This window comes from Dasypus novemcinctus, chromosome 13 (genome assembly GCF_030445035.2).
Source record: "Dasypus novemcinctus isolate mDasNov1 chromosome 13, mDasNov1.1.hap2, whole genome shotgun sequence".
NCBI lineage: Eukaryota > Metazoa > Chordata > Mammalia > Cingulata > Dasypodidae > Dasypus > Dasypus novemcinctus.
This window is the reverse complement of record NC_080685.1, coordinates 4,540,287-4,561,053: the sequence shown is the minus strand read 5'-3', so window position 1 is coordinate 4,561,053 and position 20,767 is coordinate 4,540,287. Positions and strand designations below refer to the sequence as shown.

The 20,767-nt window shown below is 43.6% G+C and overlaps 1 protein-coding gene across 1 annotated transcript in view; it reads left to right on the top strand.

Annotated features, from left to right (window-relative positions):
• Positions 1–208: 208 nt before the first annotated feature.
• The window catches only part of SPMIP3 (sperm microtubule inner protein 3), a 37,606-nt gene continuing 17,047 nt past the window's right edge, over positions 209–20,767 (top strand). Inside the window, exons 1-2 of the mRNA XM_004449610.3 lie at positions 209–288; positions 19,304–19,372. Coding sequence (XP_004449667.1) covers positions 19,317–19,372 — 56 coding nt within the window. The 5' untranslated portion in view covers positions 209–288; positions 19,304–19,316. The remainder of the gene's footprint in view (positions 289–19,303; positions 19,373–20,767) is intronic.

The window sequence follows — 20,767 nt, the reverse complement described above, 5'->3', positions numbered from 1 at the left end:
CCTAGTGATTAGATACTCCTCTCCGTACTAGTTTCTATCCTTTCTTCTTGCACAGCTGGGCTCTTCAGGAAGAAGGAAAGGACCCTACTTCTCACAAGCCCAAGATCTGAAAGGCCTGGCTAGAAAGCTTGCTCACCCAGGGCATCACAATAGCCTTTGAGTGATGTAGAAGGGTCACCTGCCGCAACTCTGCAGGTGCCTTTGCGGGAAGCTCCAGCCCAGGAGGAGCTGCGGCAGTCAGAGGGCTGCCTTTAGGAACAGGGCTCTTCACCCCCGCAGCCCAGGCAGGTAAGACGTAGGGTCACTGGGTCCCTACTTCCTGAACCTTGCATCACTAAATAGCTGACTGTGGTTGAATGTCCTAGAGTCAGGAGCTCCCAAATTACAGAAACTCTGCAGTAAACCATTTTGCAAAGCCAAATAGTCTTTTAGAAAGAGAATCATCTTCCCCCTCAATTTTGAATTATTGGAATAGTTTTAGCACAACTTCTTAATTTTGTATTTTTTTTTTTAGAATTAGGGTATTACCATACTTCAAAGGGTATGTGGCTCTCCATGATAAAAGCTTAAGCTGTTAACTAGATTGATTTCCAGGTTACTGGGTTGACTGTGTGCTTCTTTCACTTATTAATTCATTCTGGAAGAATGCCTCGAGCACTTCTTTGGATGGGGAATGCTTTGCAAGATGATGGGACAGGAAGACAAGGAGAACAAAGCCAACAGTCACCAAAAAGACACGGTTCCCAACATCCCGGAGCACACGTTTCAGCCAGGGAGGCCGCGTGAAGCAGATGTCCTGAGCTTTAAAAAATGTCCAGAGGCTCATCCAAGGCCTGGCACAAAGTTGTCACCCATCAAATATGCTCTTAACGAGAGACGGAATAAATGAATTCAGAACTCAATAAGCCCATGAGGGAAGGACTCAGAACCGAAGCTCACCAAGGGCTCTGGGGGTTCTGAGAAGGGTACTGGACCGTGCGAACCCCAAAGCAGAAGGTCCTGAGGGGGCATAGATGGGACTGGACTAGGAGCCTGAGGAAGGGGGACCGTTTAGACAGGCAAGAGCCTGCAGCCACTGCCGGTGAGCGGGACTGGGGCCGGGGCTCGGGAACCACCCTCTCGACCGGGAAGGTTGCTTCCCGAGGGAACACCAGCAGTGACGGTTGCTCAAAGGCCTCTTTTCAATGTCCCCACGTGCTCGGAGGCAGCAGGGGCAGCAGCCCTGCCCCAGGGAGCTGTTAGCCAGGTGGGCTGCTCCAGCCCTGCAAAGCGGATCCCTGGGCCCTGGCTGTCTCCAGTGGCAGAGCTCCCCGAGCACAGACACAAGCTCTCCAAGGAAAGCGGGCGGCCAGGACTCTGAGTTGTAAAATCAATTGGTGCAGTTTACGTACCTGTTTAACTAAATTCTTTTTTAATCATACAATATGTTACACGACATATTTGGTTCATAGTAATGCAATCATACAGTATTTGTCCTTTTGTGTCTGGCTTGCTTCGCTCAACGTAATGCCCTCCAGGTTCATTCACATTGTCATATGCTTCACAACTTCATTTCTTCTTACAGCTGCATAATATTCCACCATGTGCATACACCACAGTTTATCCTTTCATCTGTTGATGGACACCTGGGTTGTTTCCAACGTTTGGCAATCGCGAATAATGTCGCTATGAACATAAGCGTGTAGGCGTCTGTTCATGTCACTGCTCTCAGTTTTTCTGGGTATATACCCAATAGTGGTATTGTAGGGTCATGTGGCAAGTCTATATTCAACGTCTTTAGGGACTGCCAAACAGTCCTCCACAGTGGCTGTACCAGTCTGCATTCCCACCTTGAATGAGCGTTCCTATCTCTACATGTCCTCTCCAACACTAGTAGCTCTCCGTCTTTTTAATGTGGCTATTCTGATAGGTGTGAAATGATCTCTCATTGTAGTTTTGATTTGCATTTCCCTAATCATTAGTGATGTTGAGCATTTCTCCATGTGTTGTTTGTTTTGTTTTGTTTTGCCATTTGTATTTCTTCTTTGAACAAATGTCTATTCAACTACTTTGCCCATTTTTTAATTGGGTCATTTGTCTTTTTATTGTTGAGTTGTAACATCTCTTTATATATCCTTAATAGTAAACCCTTATCGGATATGTGATTTCCAAATATTTTCTCCCATTGAGTGGACTGCCTTTTCACCCTTTTGACAAAGTCCTGTGAGGTACAAAAGTGTTTAGTTTTGAGGAAGTCCAATTTATCTATCTTTTCTTTTGTTGCGTTTGCTTTGGAGGTAAGGTCCAAGAAACCACCACCTACTACAAGATCTTCAAGATGTTGCCCTACATTTTCTTCCAGTATTTTTATGGTCCTGGCTTTTATATTTAGGTCTTTGATCATTTTGAGTTGATTCTTGTATAGGGAGTGAGATGGGGTCCTCTTTCATTCTCTTGGTTATAGATATCCAGTTGTCCCAGCACCATTTGTTGAAGAGACTGTTTTGTCCCGCTAACATTAACGTGGTAGGCTTGTCAAAAACCAATTGGCTGTAGAGGTGAGGGTTTGTTTCTGGACTCTCAATTGTTTTCCACTGATCAATGTATCTATTTTTATGCCAGTACCATGTTGTCATTTTTCTGTGTTTTTTTTTAAAGATTTATTTTTATTTATTTCTTCCTCCCTGCCCCCATTGTCTGCTCTCTTGTGTCCATTTGCTGTGTGTTCTGTGTCCGCTTGCATTCTCAGCAGCACCGGGAATCTGTGTCTCTTTTTGTTGTGTCATCTTGCTGCATCAGCCCTCCGTGTGTGCAGCGCCACTCCTAGGCAGGCTGTGCTTTTTTTTTCATGAAGGGCAGCTCTCCATGCGGGGCACACTCCTTGTGCATGGGGCTCCCCTATGCAGGAGGTGCCCCTGTATAGTGGGCCACTCCTTGTGCACAGCAGCACTGCACATGGGCAAGCTCACCACATGGGCTAGGAGGCCCTGGATATGAACCCTGGACCTCCTATGTGGTAGGTGGATGCCCTATCAGTTGAGCCACATCCACTTCCCCCATGTTGTTTTGACCACAGTAGCTTTGTAATATGTTTCCAGGTCAGGCAGTGAAATTCCTCCCTCATCATCCTTCTTTTTTAGAATGCTTTTGGCTATATGGGTGCACTTTCCCTTCCAAATGAATTTGGCAATTGCCTTTTCTAATTCTGTAAAGTAAACTGTTGGGAATTTGATTGGTATTGCATGAAAACTATATATCAGTTTGAGTAAGATTGATATCTTCACAATATTTATTCTTTCAATCCATGAATGTGGAATATATTTCCATTTGTTTTAAATTTCTTTAGCATTGTTTTTTAAATTTCCTTTAGCATTGTTTTGTAGTTTTCTGCTAATAGGTCCTGTACTTCTTTGGTTAAATTAATTCCTAGGTATCTGAGTCTTTTTGTTGCTTTTGAAAATGGAATTTTTCCCTCATTTCCTCCCCAGATTTTTCAGTATTAGTGTACAAATACATTACTGATTTTTGTGTGTTGCTCTTGTATCCTGCCACTTTGATGACTCATTTATTAGTTCAAGTAGCTTTGTCATGGATATTTCAGGATTTTCTAAGTACAAGATCATGTCATCTGCAAACAATGAGAGTTTTACTTCCTCTTTTCCTATTTGGATGCCTTTAATGTTTTTTCTTGTCTACTTGCCCTAGCTAGAACTTTTGGGGCAATATTGAATAACAGTGGTGACAGTGTGTATCCTTGTCCTGTTCCCAATCTTAGAGGGAAAGCTTTCAACCTTCCCCCATTGAGTACAAAGTTGGCTGTGTGTTTTTCATGTATGCCTTTGTCATATTCAGGAATTTTCCTTCTATTCCTATCTTTTGAAGTGTTTTTATTAAAAAAAGGATGCCAGATTTTGCCAAATGCCTTTTCTGCATCAACTGACATGATCATGTGATTTTCTTCCCTTCAATTTGTTAATGTGGTGTATTACATTGATTGATGTTCTTATGTTGAACCACCCCTGCATACCAGGAATAAATCTCACTTGGTTGTGATGTATAAGTCTTTTATATGTTGTTGAATTCAATTGCAAGTACTTTGTTGAGAATTTTTGGATCCATGTTCATTAGGGAGATTGTCTGTAATTTTCTTTTCTTATAGTATCTTTATCTGGCTTTGGTATTAGGGTGATGTTGGCTTCATAAAATGTGTTGGGTAATTTTCCTCCTCTTCAATTTTTTGGAAGAGTTTAACAAGATTCTTTTTGAAATGCTTGGTAGAATTCACCTGTGAAGCCATCTGGTCCTGGATTTTTCTTTGCTGGAAGATTTTTGGTGACAGATTCAATCTCCTTAAATATAATTAGTTTGTTAAGTTCTTATATTTCTTGTAGTGCCAGTGTAGGTTGGTTGTGCATTTCTAAGAATTTGTCCATTTCATCTGGATTGTCAAGTTTGTTGCCATACAGTTTTTCATAATACCCTCTTATGATCCTTTTTATTTCTGTGCAGTCAGTTCTAACTCCCCCTCCCTTCCATTTCTGATTATATTTATTTGCATCTTCTCTCTTTTTATCTTTGTTAATCTAGCTAGGGGTTTGTCAGTTTTATTGATCTTCTCAAAGAACCAACTTTTGGTTTTGTTGATTTTCTCTATTGTTTTTTGTTGTTGTTCTCAAGTTCATTTATTTCTGCTCTGATCTTTATTATTTCTTTCCTTCTGCTTGCTTTGGGATTGGTTTGCTGTTCTTTTTCTAGTTTCTCTGGTTGTTCAGTTAAATCTTTGAGTTTAGCTCTTTCATCTTTTTTTAATATAGGCATTTTAGGGCTATAAATTTCCCTCTCAGAACTGCCTTTGCTGCATCCCATATGTTTTGATACATTGTGTTCTCATTTTCATTTGTCTCAAAATTTTTACTGACTTCACTTGCAATTTCTTCTTTGACCCACTGATTATTTAAGAGTGTGTTGTTCAGTCTCTACACATTTACGAATTTACTTTTTTACTGTCTGTTTTTTCTTCTTTATTTTCTTTCAAATGTTACATTAAAAAATATGAGGTCCCCATATACTCCCACCCCCCTCACCCCACTCCACCCACATCAACAACCTCTTCCATCATCGTGGCACATTCACTGCACCTGGTGAATACATTTTGGAGCACTGCTGCACCACATGGACAGTGATCTACATTGTAGCCTACACTCTCCCCCAGTCCACTCAGTGGGTAATGGCAGGACACACAGTGTCCAGCATCTGTCCCTGCAGCACCACCCAAGACAACTCCAAATCCTGAAAATGCCCTACATCATATCTTTTCTTCCCTCTCCCTACCATCAGCAGCTACAATGGCCATTTTCTCCATATCAATGCTACAATTTCTTCCATTACTAATCACAATAGTTCCATAACAAAGCACCAGTAAGTCCACTCTAATCCATACTCTATTCCTCCATCCTGTGGACCCTGTGATGGTTATGTCCACTCCACCTTTATGTCAAGAGGGGGTTTAGATTCCACATGGATGATGGATGCAATTCTCCTGTTTGCAGTTGTAGGCCCTCTTGGCTCCCTGGTGTGGTGGTTGACCTTCTTCACCTCCCTGTTCACTCACCAGGGTAAGTCCAATAAGCCAGAGGGTAGGAGTTGCAAATCTGCTGAGGCTCAGGGCCTGGCTGTCACATGGACAGTCCAGAGATTCAGGTCTCCTGAGTATACACCAACTCCAATGCCAACCACAGGTCCAGTAAAAGTAACAGAAGAGGCATAAGTAGAAAGGTCATATCTGAGTCCAACTCCATCACACTCGAGAACACAAACTCCAAAGTAAGGCTAACTGACATGGCACTGAACTCTAGAGTCATCTGTCATGACCATAGAACCTATGGGTCTCTGTAGCCCTCAGGAAAACCAGTACCTGGGTTTCTATTTACTTTGGCTGTCTCTGATACCTTGCTGAGGTTTGCATAAGCGTTACCCCTCTGATGACCTCCTGACTCTTTTTTTGGAGACTCATAGCCATATAAATTCATTTGTCCTTTCCATTTCTCCCTTTTATGCAAAGTAAAAAGCAGTTTTTAACACCTGATATTACACGTAGGCTGAGATATTCTGCTGGTCTGAGTTGACCCTTTTATTCAAGGTCTTTTTCTAGTTACATCATCAGCTGGTGCTTGGTAGTAATCCCTTGGCACCAGGGAGGCTCATGCATGGGAGTCATGTCCCACACTGGGGGAAAGGTAATGCATTTACATGCTGAGTTTGGCTTAGAAAATGGCCACATTTGAAGTTTCATTCCATTATGATCTGAGAAGGTGCTTTGTATAATTTCAATCTTTTTATATTTCTTGAGAGCTGCATTGTGCCCTAACATGTGCTCTATCCTGGAAAAAGATTCATGGGCACTTGAGAAGCATGTATAACCCACTGAGTTTGGATGCAGTGCTCTGTATATGTCTGTTAGGTCTAACTCATTTATCATATTGTTCAAGTCTCTGTTTCCTTGTTGATCATATCAGTTTCAATGCCATTCATCCCTAACTATTTCCTGAATTTTCCAAAAACTTAGAGTCTTGGGACCCTGCTCTGCCCCTACTCATACAGATCAACTAAATGATAACTGATTAGATTCCATTCAATTTAGGCCCACATGCTGAAGTAATTACTACTGGGTTCCACTTGGCACTGTTCTGGGAAGAGCCAACTTTTAACTTAACAAATATTATTTTTTTAACTCCTTTTTAAAACTCTTACCATAAAAAATAAATGCCAATTTTTAGTCCTCAGAATGTCCATCTCCATTAGGTAAGCTTCTCAGATACTTTATCTTGGGGAAAATGTCCAGGTTTGCTGAAGTAAAATGTAACTTATCTCATAGATTTCTTTTCTTTAGAATTCTTAAAGAAGCTCCACTGCCCAATTACTGGAAAAGTAATTTGTCAAAGGAGTCTGTTTTAGCAGTGTGATGGTTAGACTATTGTGTCAACTCAATCAGGTAACTGTGCCCAGTTGGAGCACTGGGCTAACTGTAGTACAGGGGCTTTTGTGGACTTTAGTCACCACTGACTTTACTGCAGTGGTAAATCATAGATAGCTGGTTATAATTGCATCAATCAGGGAGATTGCCATCAGCAATGAGTGATGCTTAACCCAATCAGTTGAATGCCTTAAAAGGGGAAGTGATTCTAGCATTGAGAATTTCCCAGTTCATCTTTGGACAACCAACATCTCCCAGAACTCATCAGCAACCTTCATCGGACTTTCATTGGAGCCCCTGGTGGCAGCCTGCCTGCAGAACCTGGACTTGTGCATCCCCATGGCTGCATGAGAAACTCTTATAAAATTGCTTACTATTGACAGATATCTCTTGTTGATTCTGTTTCCCTAGAGAACCTTGACTAATACAAGAAGTTACTGTGTTTTCGTTTTATATTTGTGTGACTTTATGACTAATACCAGACTTCATGACTAATACCTGACTTCATTTCCCCTCTACCAGACTGTCAACAATGTAACAGCTGAGCCCCACATGGTTTGCTAAATACTGTTCCTCCAGCGCCTGATATGGGGCCTGGCCAAAGGAGTTGATCAACAAATATTTGTTGACTAAATCAACAGACCAGTGAAGGTCTTTCATGTCCGACAGACCTGGCTTTTCTCACTTACTGGCTGAGGGACTTTGAACCTGTTATTTAATCTTGGGGGACTCTCAGGACTGAATGAAATAACATATGTATATTAGTCTGCCAAAGGGCTGCCAATGCAAAGTACCAGAAATCTGTTGGCTTTTATAAAGGGTATTTTATAAAGGGTATTTTATAAAGGGTATAAAGGGATAAAAGCTTAACAGTTCCAAGGCTGTAAAAAGTCCAGCTCAAGGTTGCTTTCTCATCAAAGCCAGCTGCCACATGTTGAAGAGGATGGCTGCCCCTCTCTGCTTGGGCTCTGCTTCCTCTCCGAGCTTCATCTTCCTCCTTAGCTCTGTGGACCCAGCCTCTTGAGGCTTCATGCTTAAGTGAGCCTGCAGTCCCCTTTCTCTCCAATCTCAGTCTTGTCTTGTCTGCTCTCTTCCTATTCTCAGCTGTAAACTGTCAGGCAAATGGCTCATCTCTCCCCCAGGACCTCAGCTGCTCAAGCTTCCCCTTTCTGTCACATGGCAGGATCAGAATGACAGAGCTCTCTCTTCCGTGTGTCTGTGTGAGTCCATTTATATCAGACCCACCAAGGGGGCAGGGACTCAACCTGAGTCATGCCATACTGACCTGTTCAAATGAAAGAGCCCTAAAACAATCTTAACAGGTAAGCCAATCAAAGACCCCTCAGCTGAATTTAATACACCAAAGGGCATCACACCCAGAGGAATGGATTATTTATGGGATTCATAAACAATCTCAAACTGCCACAATATGTGAAGTGTCTGGTAAATAGCAGCTATTAACTGAGGACTAGTTCTTTCCCCTCTACCAGAGGATGATTGCTCTTTTTCAAAACTGTTCCAGCTATTTTAGTTGTCTTTTAGAGTGTATTTGTCTATATCTACAAAAATCCTACTGGAATTTTGATAGGAATTCCATTAAACCAATCAATTTGGGGACAACTGTTATCTTTACTATGTTGAATCTTTCAATCCATGAACGTGGTATGTCTCCCAGGTTTTAAAAAAATTTCTTCCATAAGTACTTTGTAGTTTTCAGCTTACAAATCCTATAGATTTACTGTTAAATGTTTACCTAAGCATTTCATTCTCTTTTCAGCAATTGCAAATGGTGTTGTCTTTTAAACTCTGGCTTCCGATTATTTATTGCTGGTTGTATTAGTCAGCCAAGGGGGTGCTGATGCAAAATACCAGAAATTGGTTAGTTTTTATTTTTTTAAGATTTTAAAAATTTATTTCTCTCCCCTTCACCCTACCCCTCCCCCCCGCCCCCCAGCCATGGTCTGCTCTCTGTGTCCATTTGCTGTGTGTTCTTCTGCATCCACTTGCATTATCCAGCAGCACTGGGAAACTGTTTCTCTATTTTGTTGCATCATCTTGCCACATCATCTCTCTCTGTGTGCAGCACCACTCCTGGGTGGGCTGTGCTTTTTCCATGTGGGGCAGCTTTCCTTGTGGGGTGCACTCCTTGCATCTGGGGCACGCCCACATGGGGACACCCCTGCATGGCACGGCACTCCTTGCATGTGGCAACTCTGCATGTGGACCAGCTTACCACATGGGTCAGCAGGCCCTGGGGATCGAACCCTGGATGCTCCATATGGTAGATGGATGTTCCATCAGTGGAGCCACATCCACTTCCTGGCTGGTTTTTATAAAGGGTATTTATTTGGGGTAGGAGCTTACAGATACCAGGCCATAAGTATAAGTTACTTCCCTCACCAAAGTCTATTTCTACATGTTGGAGCAAGATGGCTGGCAACATCTGCCAGGGTTCAGGCTTCCTGGGTTCCTCTGGGCTCAGCTCCTCTGTTTTCTCCACAAGGCCAGCTGTAGACTATGAGCCTCTCTAGACTTTGCCTCTCTCCACAAGGTCAGGTGTAGACTATCAGGTGAATGGCTCTGTCTCTCTCCCTGGGGTTTCTACTGTATCTAAGGAGCATCTCTACTCCTCTGTGTTCTCCTGGCTCAGGTACTCTCATCCTGGGGCTGGCTTCTATTTCCTCTGTGTGCTTACTTCCCAGGGCTCCAGCTTAAGACTTCAGCATCAAACTCCAACATCAGAAACCCTTAACTCTGTCCTTTGCCATGCCTTTTATCTGTGAGTCCCCACCCATCAAAGGATAGGGACTCAATGCCCTACAGGCAGAAGACGTTTACATAATTACTTCCTCAAGTAAACCTATGAATCCAATATAATCTAACATACCCAGAGGAAAAGATCAGTTTACAAACATAATCCAATATTTCTATTTCTAACTCATCAGCAATATCAAACTGCTACACTACTGTAAAGAACCTATTGTCTTGCTATATTTGGTTTTTAGTTTTTGGAGTTTTTTTGTAGTTTCCTTGAGATTTTCTACATAAGCAATTATGTCATTTGCAAATACAGCCAGTTTTCTTCCTTTCCCCACCTGTATGACTTTTATTTCCTTTTCTTGCTTTATCACACTGGTTAGGATTTCCAATTTTATGTTGAATAGGAGTGTTAAGAGTAAATATACTTGGACTTGTTCCCAATTTTAGGGAGAAAGATTTCAGAGTGAGAAACTTCATTTTTCGCTAAAAAAAATTACCACAAGTTGGCAGATTTTGTCAGGTTTTTTACTGTTATGTTTTAGGGATATCTGGTTTGATCTATATAAAAGATACCAAAAAGTGTTGATGCAAGATTATTTATGGTGTAAATAAGGAGAATTGCTGAGAAAGTTGACATGAGAGGGTTTATACATTTATTCCTGAATTCATCAGGTTGAACATCAACTTCAAGGAAGTTTGTTGCAATGCACATCTTTTTTTTTTTTCCATTTATTTTTTTTTGTCACTTTCTAAACACCAGCAGAATAAAAATTTCCTTATTAAATTTTAGTTCTGTGAATTGGGAGTCTGATTTCAGTGGTGTATTAGTCAGCCTAAGGGATGCTGAAGCAAAATACCAGAAATTGGTTGGTTTTTATAAAGGGTATTTATTTGGGGTAGAAGCTTACAGTCCCAAGGCCCTAAAGAGTCCAACTCAAGGTACCATAAAAAGTACTTTTTCACCCAGAGTCTGTTGACCCAAGATGGCGGGCAACGTCTGCCAGGGTTCAGGCTTCCTCCTCCTCCCAAGGCAACCTGGTCCCAGCTTCTTCCAACCTCATAATCCAATAACTGTTTTTGGAACCCATAAACAATATCAAACTGCTACAAGTGGTTTATGAGCAATAATTAATAGGAGTGGCTTAAATCCTCCTAACAGTACAGGCATGTCCAAACTTTGATTCTTAGTAATGTATTTTTAAAAATAAATTCAATTAAAAATATATATATGTGTGTGTGTGTGTATATATATATATACTCACGGCGATGTTCAATGTGGCCAACATGTCCAACAATAGGGGATTGGGTTTCATCAAGGATAAGAAATTCAGTTACTCAATATACTTACTAAGTATCTACCAGGTGCCAGTTATTATCTTGGGCCCTGGAGACACCCCAGCGAACAAAACAGACAAAACTCTGCCCTCATGGAGACTGTGTCCTCAGGGGAGACAGAATATAGATAAGGTAAATAGGTTAACATGTGGTATGGCAGATGGTGATAACTGTTTTGGAGAAAAGTAAAGCAAAGAACAGGATTACGGGATCCAGAAGTGGAGGCAGAACAGGGTGTTGTATTAAACAGGGTGATGAGTGAGCTCACAAACCACGCGGAGGAACATTACATCTCAGAATCAAGAATACTTCTAAGAAGAAAAAAAAAAGAGTACCATGTGTCAGTGCAGGCATCTTCATGATATACTGTTAAATGAAAGCCAAAGAATATAAAGTAGAATATTAAAACATGAAAAGAGTTGTTTTTTAATAGAATTGTGGATATTTATGTGTTTTACAGTATTATTTACTCTTGTCATATTATGTTTTCAGTCTAAAAAAAATATTTTAAGGTTTCCTAAGCTTAATTTAAGGTTGGGCAAGGGTATAGATGGAAGTCAAGTTTGCTTTGGAAGAATTTTATTTGGGCCTCATCTGCAGGAGAATCTTCAATTAAAGCAGCTATTTAAAAGTTATGTGTATTTAAAGAGATGAAAGTTATGTTGTTCACGGTGTGAGACAATGGTTGTGCAGTGTGGGCTGTGAATATGGAAACAACGGTAAGTTTAACGTGTGTTCATGCACGTTCTCCACGCCCAGACTCAGGCCTCTGACTGAGCATCGAAGGCTCCTGGTAACACAATCCTCTAAAGAGGCTTGCATGGTGTGGCCAAAGCATGGCAACCCGCAGCTGGTTCGTTCCCTGCAGTCCTGATTAGAATTTCCAGTCACTCCATCTTCAAAGGCACTCTTGGTGCTGTATTTGTTAGGAGCACGAGTTTTAAGTGGCCCAAAGATCTTTTTCTTCTTTCCGGCAGGCCACTTCTAATGACATCTCAGCAATCACGAGGCTTTCCAAGTGTGGGTTATGAAATTTAGCAAGAACTCAATTGATTTCGCTCAAGTTTTCTTTCTTTCTTTTTGGTGGGAGAGTCTTTTCTTTTTCTCTTTTCTCCTTTGTCATCTTTTTTTTTTTTTGTAAGCAGTCCTACTAGCGCTGAAAGTGAAACGCTATGTAGTGAGCGGGCTCTGTGGGATAAACATTCTGGCACGATGCAACATGTTTTAAAGTTTCAGGGTGCTTGACAAGCCGGCCGGAGGTGACAAGGCGGCTGGCCAAGCTGGGGCATGAATGCTCAGTGGGGCTGACTGCAAAAGGGAAGAGAGAAACATGGCACTTGCCCAGCCCTGCTTCCTCCCGCTGCCCTCGGGGTGGCCCTCGCCTTTTTTCCGGGTGCTCTGTGTGCTCTCCCATTTCTGTGTCGCATCACAGTTACGAAGTCCCCAACCCTGGCTCCTCGGTGGCCTTGAGCAAGTCACTTTTCCTCTCTGTGCCTCAGTTCTCTTGCCAGTGACGGGTGGTAGGACTCCACCGGGGCGCTGGGAGGCTTGAGGCAATGCATATTACCTGGCGCATAATACCTGCTCCTAACAGACTCGTTATTTCTTCTCTTACACACACGGGGCCAACGTGCTTTTTCGGTTACACTGTTACCTCTTTGACTCCTCCAGGAGGTATGGGGAGCCCATTGAACAGACTGGGGGAGCCACTGCTGTACCCCTCAACGGACTGTCGTGAGCCGGAGGTGCACGGTCTTTATACTTAGGTAATATACACCCGTGGTGCAGAGTTCACAAGGGCACACGAGCTATTCTGGAAACGAAGGCTTCCTGCCATCGCTGGCCACCAGCTCCCTCCCTGTTGGTGGCTCTTTCCCATGCGATACTTAAATGTAGCCATTGCTTTGTGGGAATCTTCTTCTCCACTAGATTATCAGAGGCAATAGGAAATTTTAGAGCAGAAACAATGTATTGATGTTTTAGTGTCAGGGTTCCGTCTGGGCTGCAGAAACCAAGGGATTTAGTGGAGGTAACTGCGTGCTCAGAAAACCACTGGCCAGGCTCGGGGCGCGGGCTGGGGAGAAGGGCCACCCCGGGAGGCTCTCCTAGGCCAGCGCCCCAGAACTGAGCGCCGCCAACAGGCTGCCGGGGCCTAACCGGGAAGCCGCTTCCAGGACAGCTGAGCTCTCGAACTCAGTCCCGAGTTCAGCCCGGCTGCACCTGCAGCTCCCTCTGACCACGGAGCCGGGGCTGGCACGCCGAGTGCAGCGCTCAGCTCCGGGCGGTGGCTTGGGGACACCCCAAAGCTGCACATTGGGCCTGGAGTTCTGGGGCAGAAAAACGCCTCGTCTTCCCCATCCGGCCTGCCGGGAGCAAAGAGGCCACAGCAGGCTGCGCCCCGGTCCCACCTCCCGGGCCTCTCGCAAGGACACTGGCTTCGAGGACTCTTCTTCCGTCCTGCGACCACACGGCCTGTGAGGGGCTTGGGAAGGGCAGCGCTTGGCGGGCCAGGCCCGCCGGCCACGTGTGGAGGCCGAGCGCCTACCACCCCTCAGCCCAGGGCTGGGGGAGCGCAGGGCCCGGCCGTGGACGGCTGGCTTATATACTCTCCATTTCTTTTTTTAAAATTTTAATTGTGGTTGTGGAAGTTTGAGATTATTCTACGAATCCCAAGAAAAGAACGATGAATTTTTTCAACTCATCTATTTCCGAGTGGCCACCATTGCCGGGCGGTCCCGCGGCCTCCCGCTGGGCCTGCAGGAGGGAGACCAGAGGCTCGGAGCAGGGGAGCCAGCGTGTTCGCAGGAGGGAGAGCAGCGCTTCCGCAGGACGCCCTGGCAGGCCTGGCCACGGAGCAGCCCGCGAGGAGGCTCCCGGCTGGACTCAGAGGAGAGCGGAGCTGCTTGGAGGCTGGAAAGAGGCCAGCCTGTGCCAGGCTGCCCCAGCCGAGCTCCAGGGGACGAGGACTCTGGAGGGGCAGCGGGGCCTCGCCGAGCTGGCAGCCACGGCGCGTCCCCACGTGCAGGAGCCAGGGTCACCAGCGGCCGACTTGGGAGAAAGTGTCTCTTATGGCGACTTGAGCGGACTTTTTACGGACTTGGAGCTGTCAGCTTTTACCCCAGATAAATACCCAGATAAAAGCCAACACATTTCTGGCACTTTGCATTGGTCACCCCCTTGGCACACTGCAACAATGGTGTTATAGATATAACACAAAATCTGCCAATTTAACCATTTTTGAGTGTACAATTCAGTGGCATTGATTACATTCAATGTTGTACAACCATCACCACTATTTCCAAAATTTTTCACCACCCCAAAGAGAAAAATCTGTATCCATTAAGCAGTAATTCCCCATTTCTCCCTTACCCGGTTCCTGGTACCTCTAAGCATCTGGCCTCTATGAATTTGCCTATTCTAGAAATCTCATAAAAGTGGAATCAACAATATTTGTCATTTCATGTCTGGATTAGCATAATGTCTTCAAGGTCCATCCATATTGTCACTTGTCTCAGAACTTCATTTCTTTTTATGGCTGAATAATGTTCCATTGTATGTGTACACCACATTTTGTTTATTCAGTCTTCTGGCAATGGACCCTTGGGTTGTTTCCACCTTCTGGCAATTGTGAATAATGCTGCTATGAACATCGGTGCCAATATCTGTTCAAGGCGCTGCTTTCGATTCTTTGGGATATAAACCAGACGTAGGATTGCCAGGTCATGGAAAAACTCTGTTTAACTTTTTGAGGAACCACCAACTTGTTTCCCATGGCAGCTTTCACATTTCAGTTCCCACCAGCTTTGTACAATAGCACCAATTTCTCCACATCCTTGACAGCATAGGTTATTTGCCATTGTTTTGTTTATAGCCATCCTCGTAGCTGTTTCCATTTCTTTACGTTCCTTTGCTAGTCTTTTTTTTTCAATTAATTGAAATATATCCTCATACGTAAACATACATAAACAATAAATGTATAACAGTTGTGAACTTATAAAACAAACATATATAATAGCTCACCCTACCACCAATAACTTGCATTGTTTTTAAACCTTTTAACTAATAATTAAAGAACATTGTCAAATTATTACTACTAAACAAAGTATTCTTCCCCTAACCAATCCTATTATTATCTTTATATCATTTATATATGAACATACATAAACAATTAAGTGTATAGTAAAAGTTGTGAACTTACAAAGCAAACATGCATAACATCATACAGGGGTCCCATACATCAACCCTCCACCAACACCTTGCATTGTCATGAGACGTTTGTTACAAATTATGAAAGAATATTGTCAAAATCTTATGACTAATCATAGTCCTTATCTTAGATTTGGTGTGTTTTCCCCCAACCCACCCTATTATTATTTTTTAAATATATTTTTTATTGACAGAAGTTGTAAACTTATAAGACAATCATGCACATGTGCAGAATTCCCAAACAACACTCCTCCACCAACACACCACAATGTGGTGTGTCATTTGCTACAGATAAAATAATATCATCTGATTGTCACCATGTTCATAGTGTACATTGGGCTCACATTTTCCATAGTGCCTCAGTATCAACACAGTACATCTTTCGCATAGATGCAAGAATATTATATTATTACTACTAACCACAGTCCATAGATCACTCCAGCTGTATTTTTCCCATGCTTCTCCACATTCCCAACACCCTGCAGTAGTGATGTACATTTGTTCTAGCTCACAAAGGACACTCTTGCATCTGTACCATTAGCCACAATCATCACCCACCTCTTGGTTTACTGTGCTATCCAGTTGCTAGATTATTCTCTAGCATTCTGTCAACTGGCATTTAAGTAACTAGACTACCATTTTCAGTCATATCCCCATTTATAAACAAGGTGTGTGTTACCATTCAATCTATACATTTCCATACTTTTACAGTAAAGCTAATTAAAACTTCTACATACATTAAACATCAGTAGTCCACTCAGTCCTTCTCTTATATCCTTTAAGAATTCCCTGGCCAACTACCAGGTCTTGAAGATGTTTTCCTACCATTTCTTCTAGATGTTTTATGGTTTTGCTTTTATTTTTAGTTTTTTGATCCATTTTGAGTTAATTTTTGGAGAAGGTGTGAGATAGGGGTCCTCTTTCCTTCTTTCAGCTATGGATATCCAATTCTTTCAGCACCATTTGTTGAATGGATTGTTCTGCCTGAGCTGTGTGAGTTTGACAGGCTAGTCAAAAATCACTTGACCATACCCATGAGGGTCTATTTCTTAGCCATGAATTTGGTTCCATTGGTATATTGTGTCTGTCTTTAGGCCAGTACCATGCTGTTTTTACCACTATAGGTACGTATTATGATTTAAAGTCTGGAGACGAGGGTTCACTTTTCCTTTTTATGATGTTTCTGGCTATTCAGTACTCCTTACCCTTCCAAATAAATTTAATGATTGTGTTTTCAATTTCTTCTTTAATGCTGGTGGAATTTTTATCAGGATTGCAGTAAATCTGTATATCAATTTGAATAGAATTGACATCTTGATGATAGTCTTCCAATTCATGACCATAGAACATTCTTCCAATTATTTAGGGCTTTTTTGATTTAACATTGAGTTGCAGTTTTCTGAATACAAGTGCTTTATGTCATTGGTTAAGTTTATTCCTGACTATTTGAGTTTTACTGGTCCTATTTTATTTTCACCACTCTTTTGACACTTTTATTTACTTTTATTGATATAATCTTCATTTCTAGACTTTCTTCCAGGCCCTTCTCTCGTCTTTTCTTTTCAGCCTCTAGCACACCCTTTAGTATTTCCTTAAAATCTGGTATCTTGCTTAGAAATTCTCTCAGTTTCTGTTTATCTGTGAATATTCTAATCTTGTCCTCATTTTTAAAAGACAGTCTTGCTGGATATAAGATTCTTGGCTGGAAGTTTTTCTCTTGTAGTGTCTTAAATATATCAGACCACTGTTTTCTTGCCTCCATGGTCTCTGGTGAGAAAGCAGCACTTAATGTTATTGGATATTCTTTATATGTTATGCATTACTTTTTTCTTGCTGCTCTCCAAATTCTCTCTTTGTCTTTGGCCTTTGACATTCTGATGAGTATGTGTCTTGGAGTTGGTCTATTTGGATTTTTTCAGATGGGAGTACATTGTGCTTCTTGGGCAGGGATATCTATGTCTTTCAATAGGGTTGGGAAATATTCTACAATTATTTCTTCAAATATTCTTTCTGCCCCTTTTCCCTTCTCTTCTCCTTCTGGGACATCCATGACATGTATGTTTGCACGCCTTTTGCTGTCATTTAGTTCCCCGAGACCTTGTTCAATTTTTTCCATTCTTTTCTTCATCTGTTCTTTTGTATGTTCACTTTCAGAGGCCATTTCTTCAAGCTTACCAATCCTTTCTTCTGTCTCCTCAAATTTGCTATTATATGATTCCAATGTGTTTTTAATTTCATTTATTGCACCTTTGATTCCCATAAGATCTGCTGTTTTTCTATGTATGCTTTCAAGTTCTTCTTTGTGTTCATCCAGTATTTTCTTAATATCCTTAATCTCTTTAGCCATCTCAATGAATTTATTAAGGAGATTTGTTTGAACATCTATAATTCGTTGTCTCAACTCCTTTATGTCATCTGGAGGCTTATCTTCTTCCTTTAACTGGGCCATAGCTTCCTGTTTCTTGGTGTGGATTGTAATTTTTTGTGGTGTCTTCGTGTCTGGCTTATTAGAGTATTTATTCTGCATGCAGTTTTTCTCTTTAGTGTAGGGCTTCCTGTCCTTTCTCCCTTGCTGGTTGTGCAGTAGGAGCCAAGCATGTAGTTGGTGATGTAAGCTGTGGAGGCTCAAGCTGCCCTCATTGTGCCAGGGACCAATGAAGCTTCTTCCAACTTTCTCCTTTGCCAGGGGTAGGGACAGAGTCACAGTGTGTGGAATAATCCATGTGTAGGCCTAGACTGTAGTTGCCCAGAGAGACTGATGGAGCTTCACATCCCTTTCTCCCCTGCCTGGGGCAGGGATGGAGCTGCAGGTGTGGGCAGCAGTCTCTGCAGTGCGGGTCCAAGATGACCACAGTTGCCCTGGTAGACTTCTGATTTTCAGTCTGTGCCAGCCAAAGTTCCCTGCAGTTACCTGTATAGGTTGGTGCAGGGCTCCTCAGCCTCCTCCCTGTCAGAGGTGGGGCTGAAGCCTAGGCTTGGGCTGCAGGCTGATCTGCGTGAAAGAAACTGGTTCCTGCCGACACTGAGAGTTGCAGTCAGCCCGGCTTCCCCTCAGGCTGACATGGAGTCAGAATGGCAGCTACTGGCCTCTTTCTGACTTGGGCTGGTTCTTACCCCCCTGTTCCCAGGGTTATCTCTTAGCCAGCCAAGTCTACAATTGGTAGCCGAAATCGGCAGCCAACTGTAACCTCCTCCCGCTTTTGGGAATTGGAGCTTCCAATTACAGCCACAGAACAGCTCCTGGGGCAGCTTATGCTGCCAGAGTAGGACAATCACTGGCTTTTGCAGCTTGGCCGATAATTTCCCGGAGAGTCTGGCACAGGGCCCTGCAGCTTCCTCCCTGCTGGAGGTGGCACTGGGGCCTAGGTTGGAGCTGCAATATGATCTGGATGGAAAGAAGCCGGTCCCCCCAGCACTGGGATCCTCAGTCCGCCCCGCTTCCCCTTGTGCCAGGCACAGAGTTAAGGTGGTGGCTCCTGGCCTCCTTCTGACCTGGACAGGCTCAAACTTTAGCTGTTGTCAGGATTTTACTGTATCCCACTGGATTTACTCGTCAATAGCTGAAATTGATGCCCAACTGTCTCTTCCTCCCCCATTTTGGGGAAGTGGAGCTTTCAATTCCAGCTGTGGAACAGCCCCCAAGGCAGTCTGTGCCTCCAGTGGAGGATGGGCCTCGGCCTCCGGGGCGTGGAGCCTCTACTTACAAGTCTTCTCTGCAGATGGGCAGTCTCCTCCTTCCACTGCCCCAAGGACATGGCAGGATGCTCTTCTGGCCTCCTGGAGCCCCCAAACAGGTGCTTCAGCAGCTCCAGAGAGCTCTGGGTGTTTGCTAACTGCCCTGCAGCAGGAGCTGACTCTAGGAGCTCCTTACTCTGCCCCCAGCTTGCTGGCTCTCCCCTTTGCTAGTCTTTTATTTCCTTCCCTATATATTTCTGGCAGAAATGAATAGTCCTTTTCTTACATTAGAAAACTGTAATCTAATTCCAAGCTCATGCTTAGAAATGTGTAAAAATTTACAAAATGTGTATTCACTCTGTAATTTTCTTTCAGATTCCTGTCCGTCATGGCCACCATCCGGCTGCGAGAATTTATCGAGCGCCGCCCTGCCATCCCACCCAGGTACTGTTCTTCCTGGCACAGGTGCATTCTGGGGCTGCAGCCACACACCTGGACATGGCCCTGCTGCTCCGTGACTGAGCGACAACTGCTGCCCAAAGGGCCACGAGGCGTTGAGGGAAAGGTGTAAATGTAAACCCCTACAGAACGCAAGCAAAGCAGGTGCATTAGTCAGCAAACAAAGGGATGCTGAGGCCAAGGACCAGGACTCTGCTGACTTTTCTAAAGGGTATTTATTTCAGGCAGGAGCTTACAGACACCAGGCCATAAGCATAAACTACTTCCTTCACCAAAGTCTGTTGCCACGTGTTGGAGCAAGATGGCTCCCGACGTCTGCCAGGGTTCAGGCTTCCTGGGCTCCTCTCTTCCGGGGGTTCATTTCTCTTCCGCCACAGCTGCTCTGCTCTATGCACAAGGCCAGCTGCAGACTATCGGGTGAACAGCTCATCTCTTCCCGAGGCCTCTTCCTGTGTTTAATGGAGCCTTCTCTCCTTCCTCATGTGTCTACTTCTCTGTGTGCTTACTTCCCCGGCTCCAGGATCAAAGCTCCAACCTACTCCTCTATGGCGCAGTTTCTCTGTGAGTCCCTGCCCCCATGGTGAGTGGGGACTCAAAGTCCTACTGACATGGCCCAATCAAAGCCTCAGTTGTTATTTAATCAAGTAAAAGTGAAACCTCTAAATCCTATATAATCTAATATGCCTGGAGGGACAGACCAGTTTACAAACATAATCTAACATCTATTTTTGGAATTCATAAACAGTATCGAACTGCCCAGCAGGCATCGCCAATTCCCAAAAGATCAGAAGGGCATTGGATTTTGCTTAGGAAGGGGTTTATCAAGAATTCAGAAGGACACAATCCAAATATTAGATGGGCATCATGATGATGAGGTAATAAGGTGGGTACCCCTTAGATAGGACCCCTTTTCTCTGGAGTGAACTGAACCACCCCCATGCTCCTGCTACACTGGGGAGATTGCACAAGAACAAACTAAAGAGGACTTTGCTCTTTCTCCAAGTGCATCCCTAGCACAAGGGTGACGAGCCCTAGGCACATTTTATTGTGCTGAATCTGTCTCCTCTGAGATACAGGGTAACAATCTGTAAACCTCAGCCCCACCTTCCGCTCACACCTGTTCCAGGGTCTGCTGAGTTGAGAAGCTGTGAGTTTGGAACAGCCCCCTCCCACTGTGACTTCGGGGCCAGACTCTTGTAGCCCGCCAGCTTCAAGGTTTGGACTCTCCTAGCTACAGAGTTAGGAGCAAGTTTGATCTTTATTTTAGTATTTCATTACTCTAAAGGAGGTAAATCCTTTTGCCTCTGGAAATCACAAAACGGGGCAGGGAGCAGCAGGACGTTTGCATTCCTGCACGCTTTAAGAGGCCCCTTTCCAGAA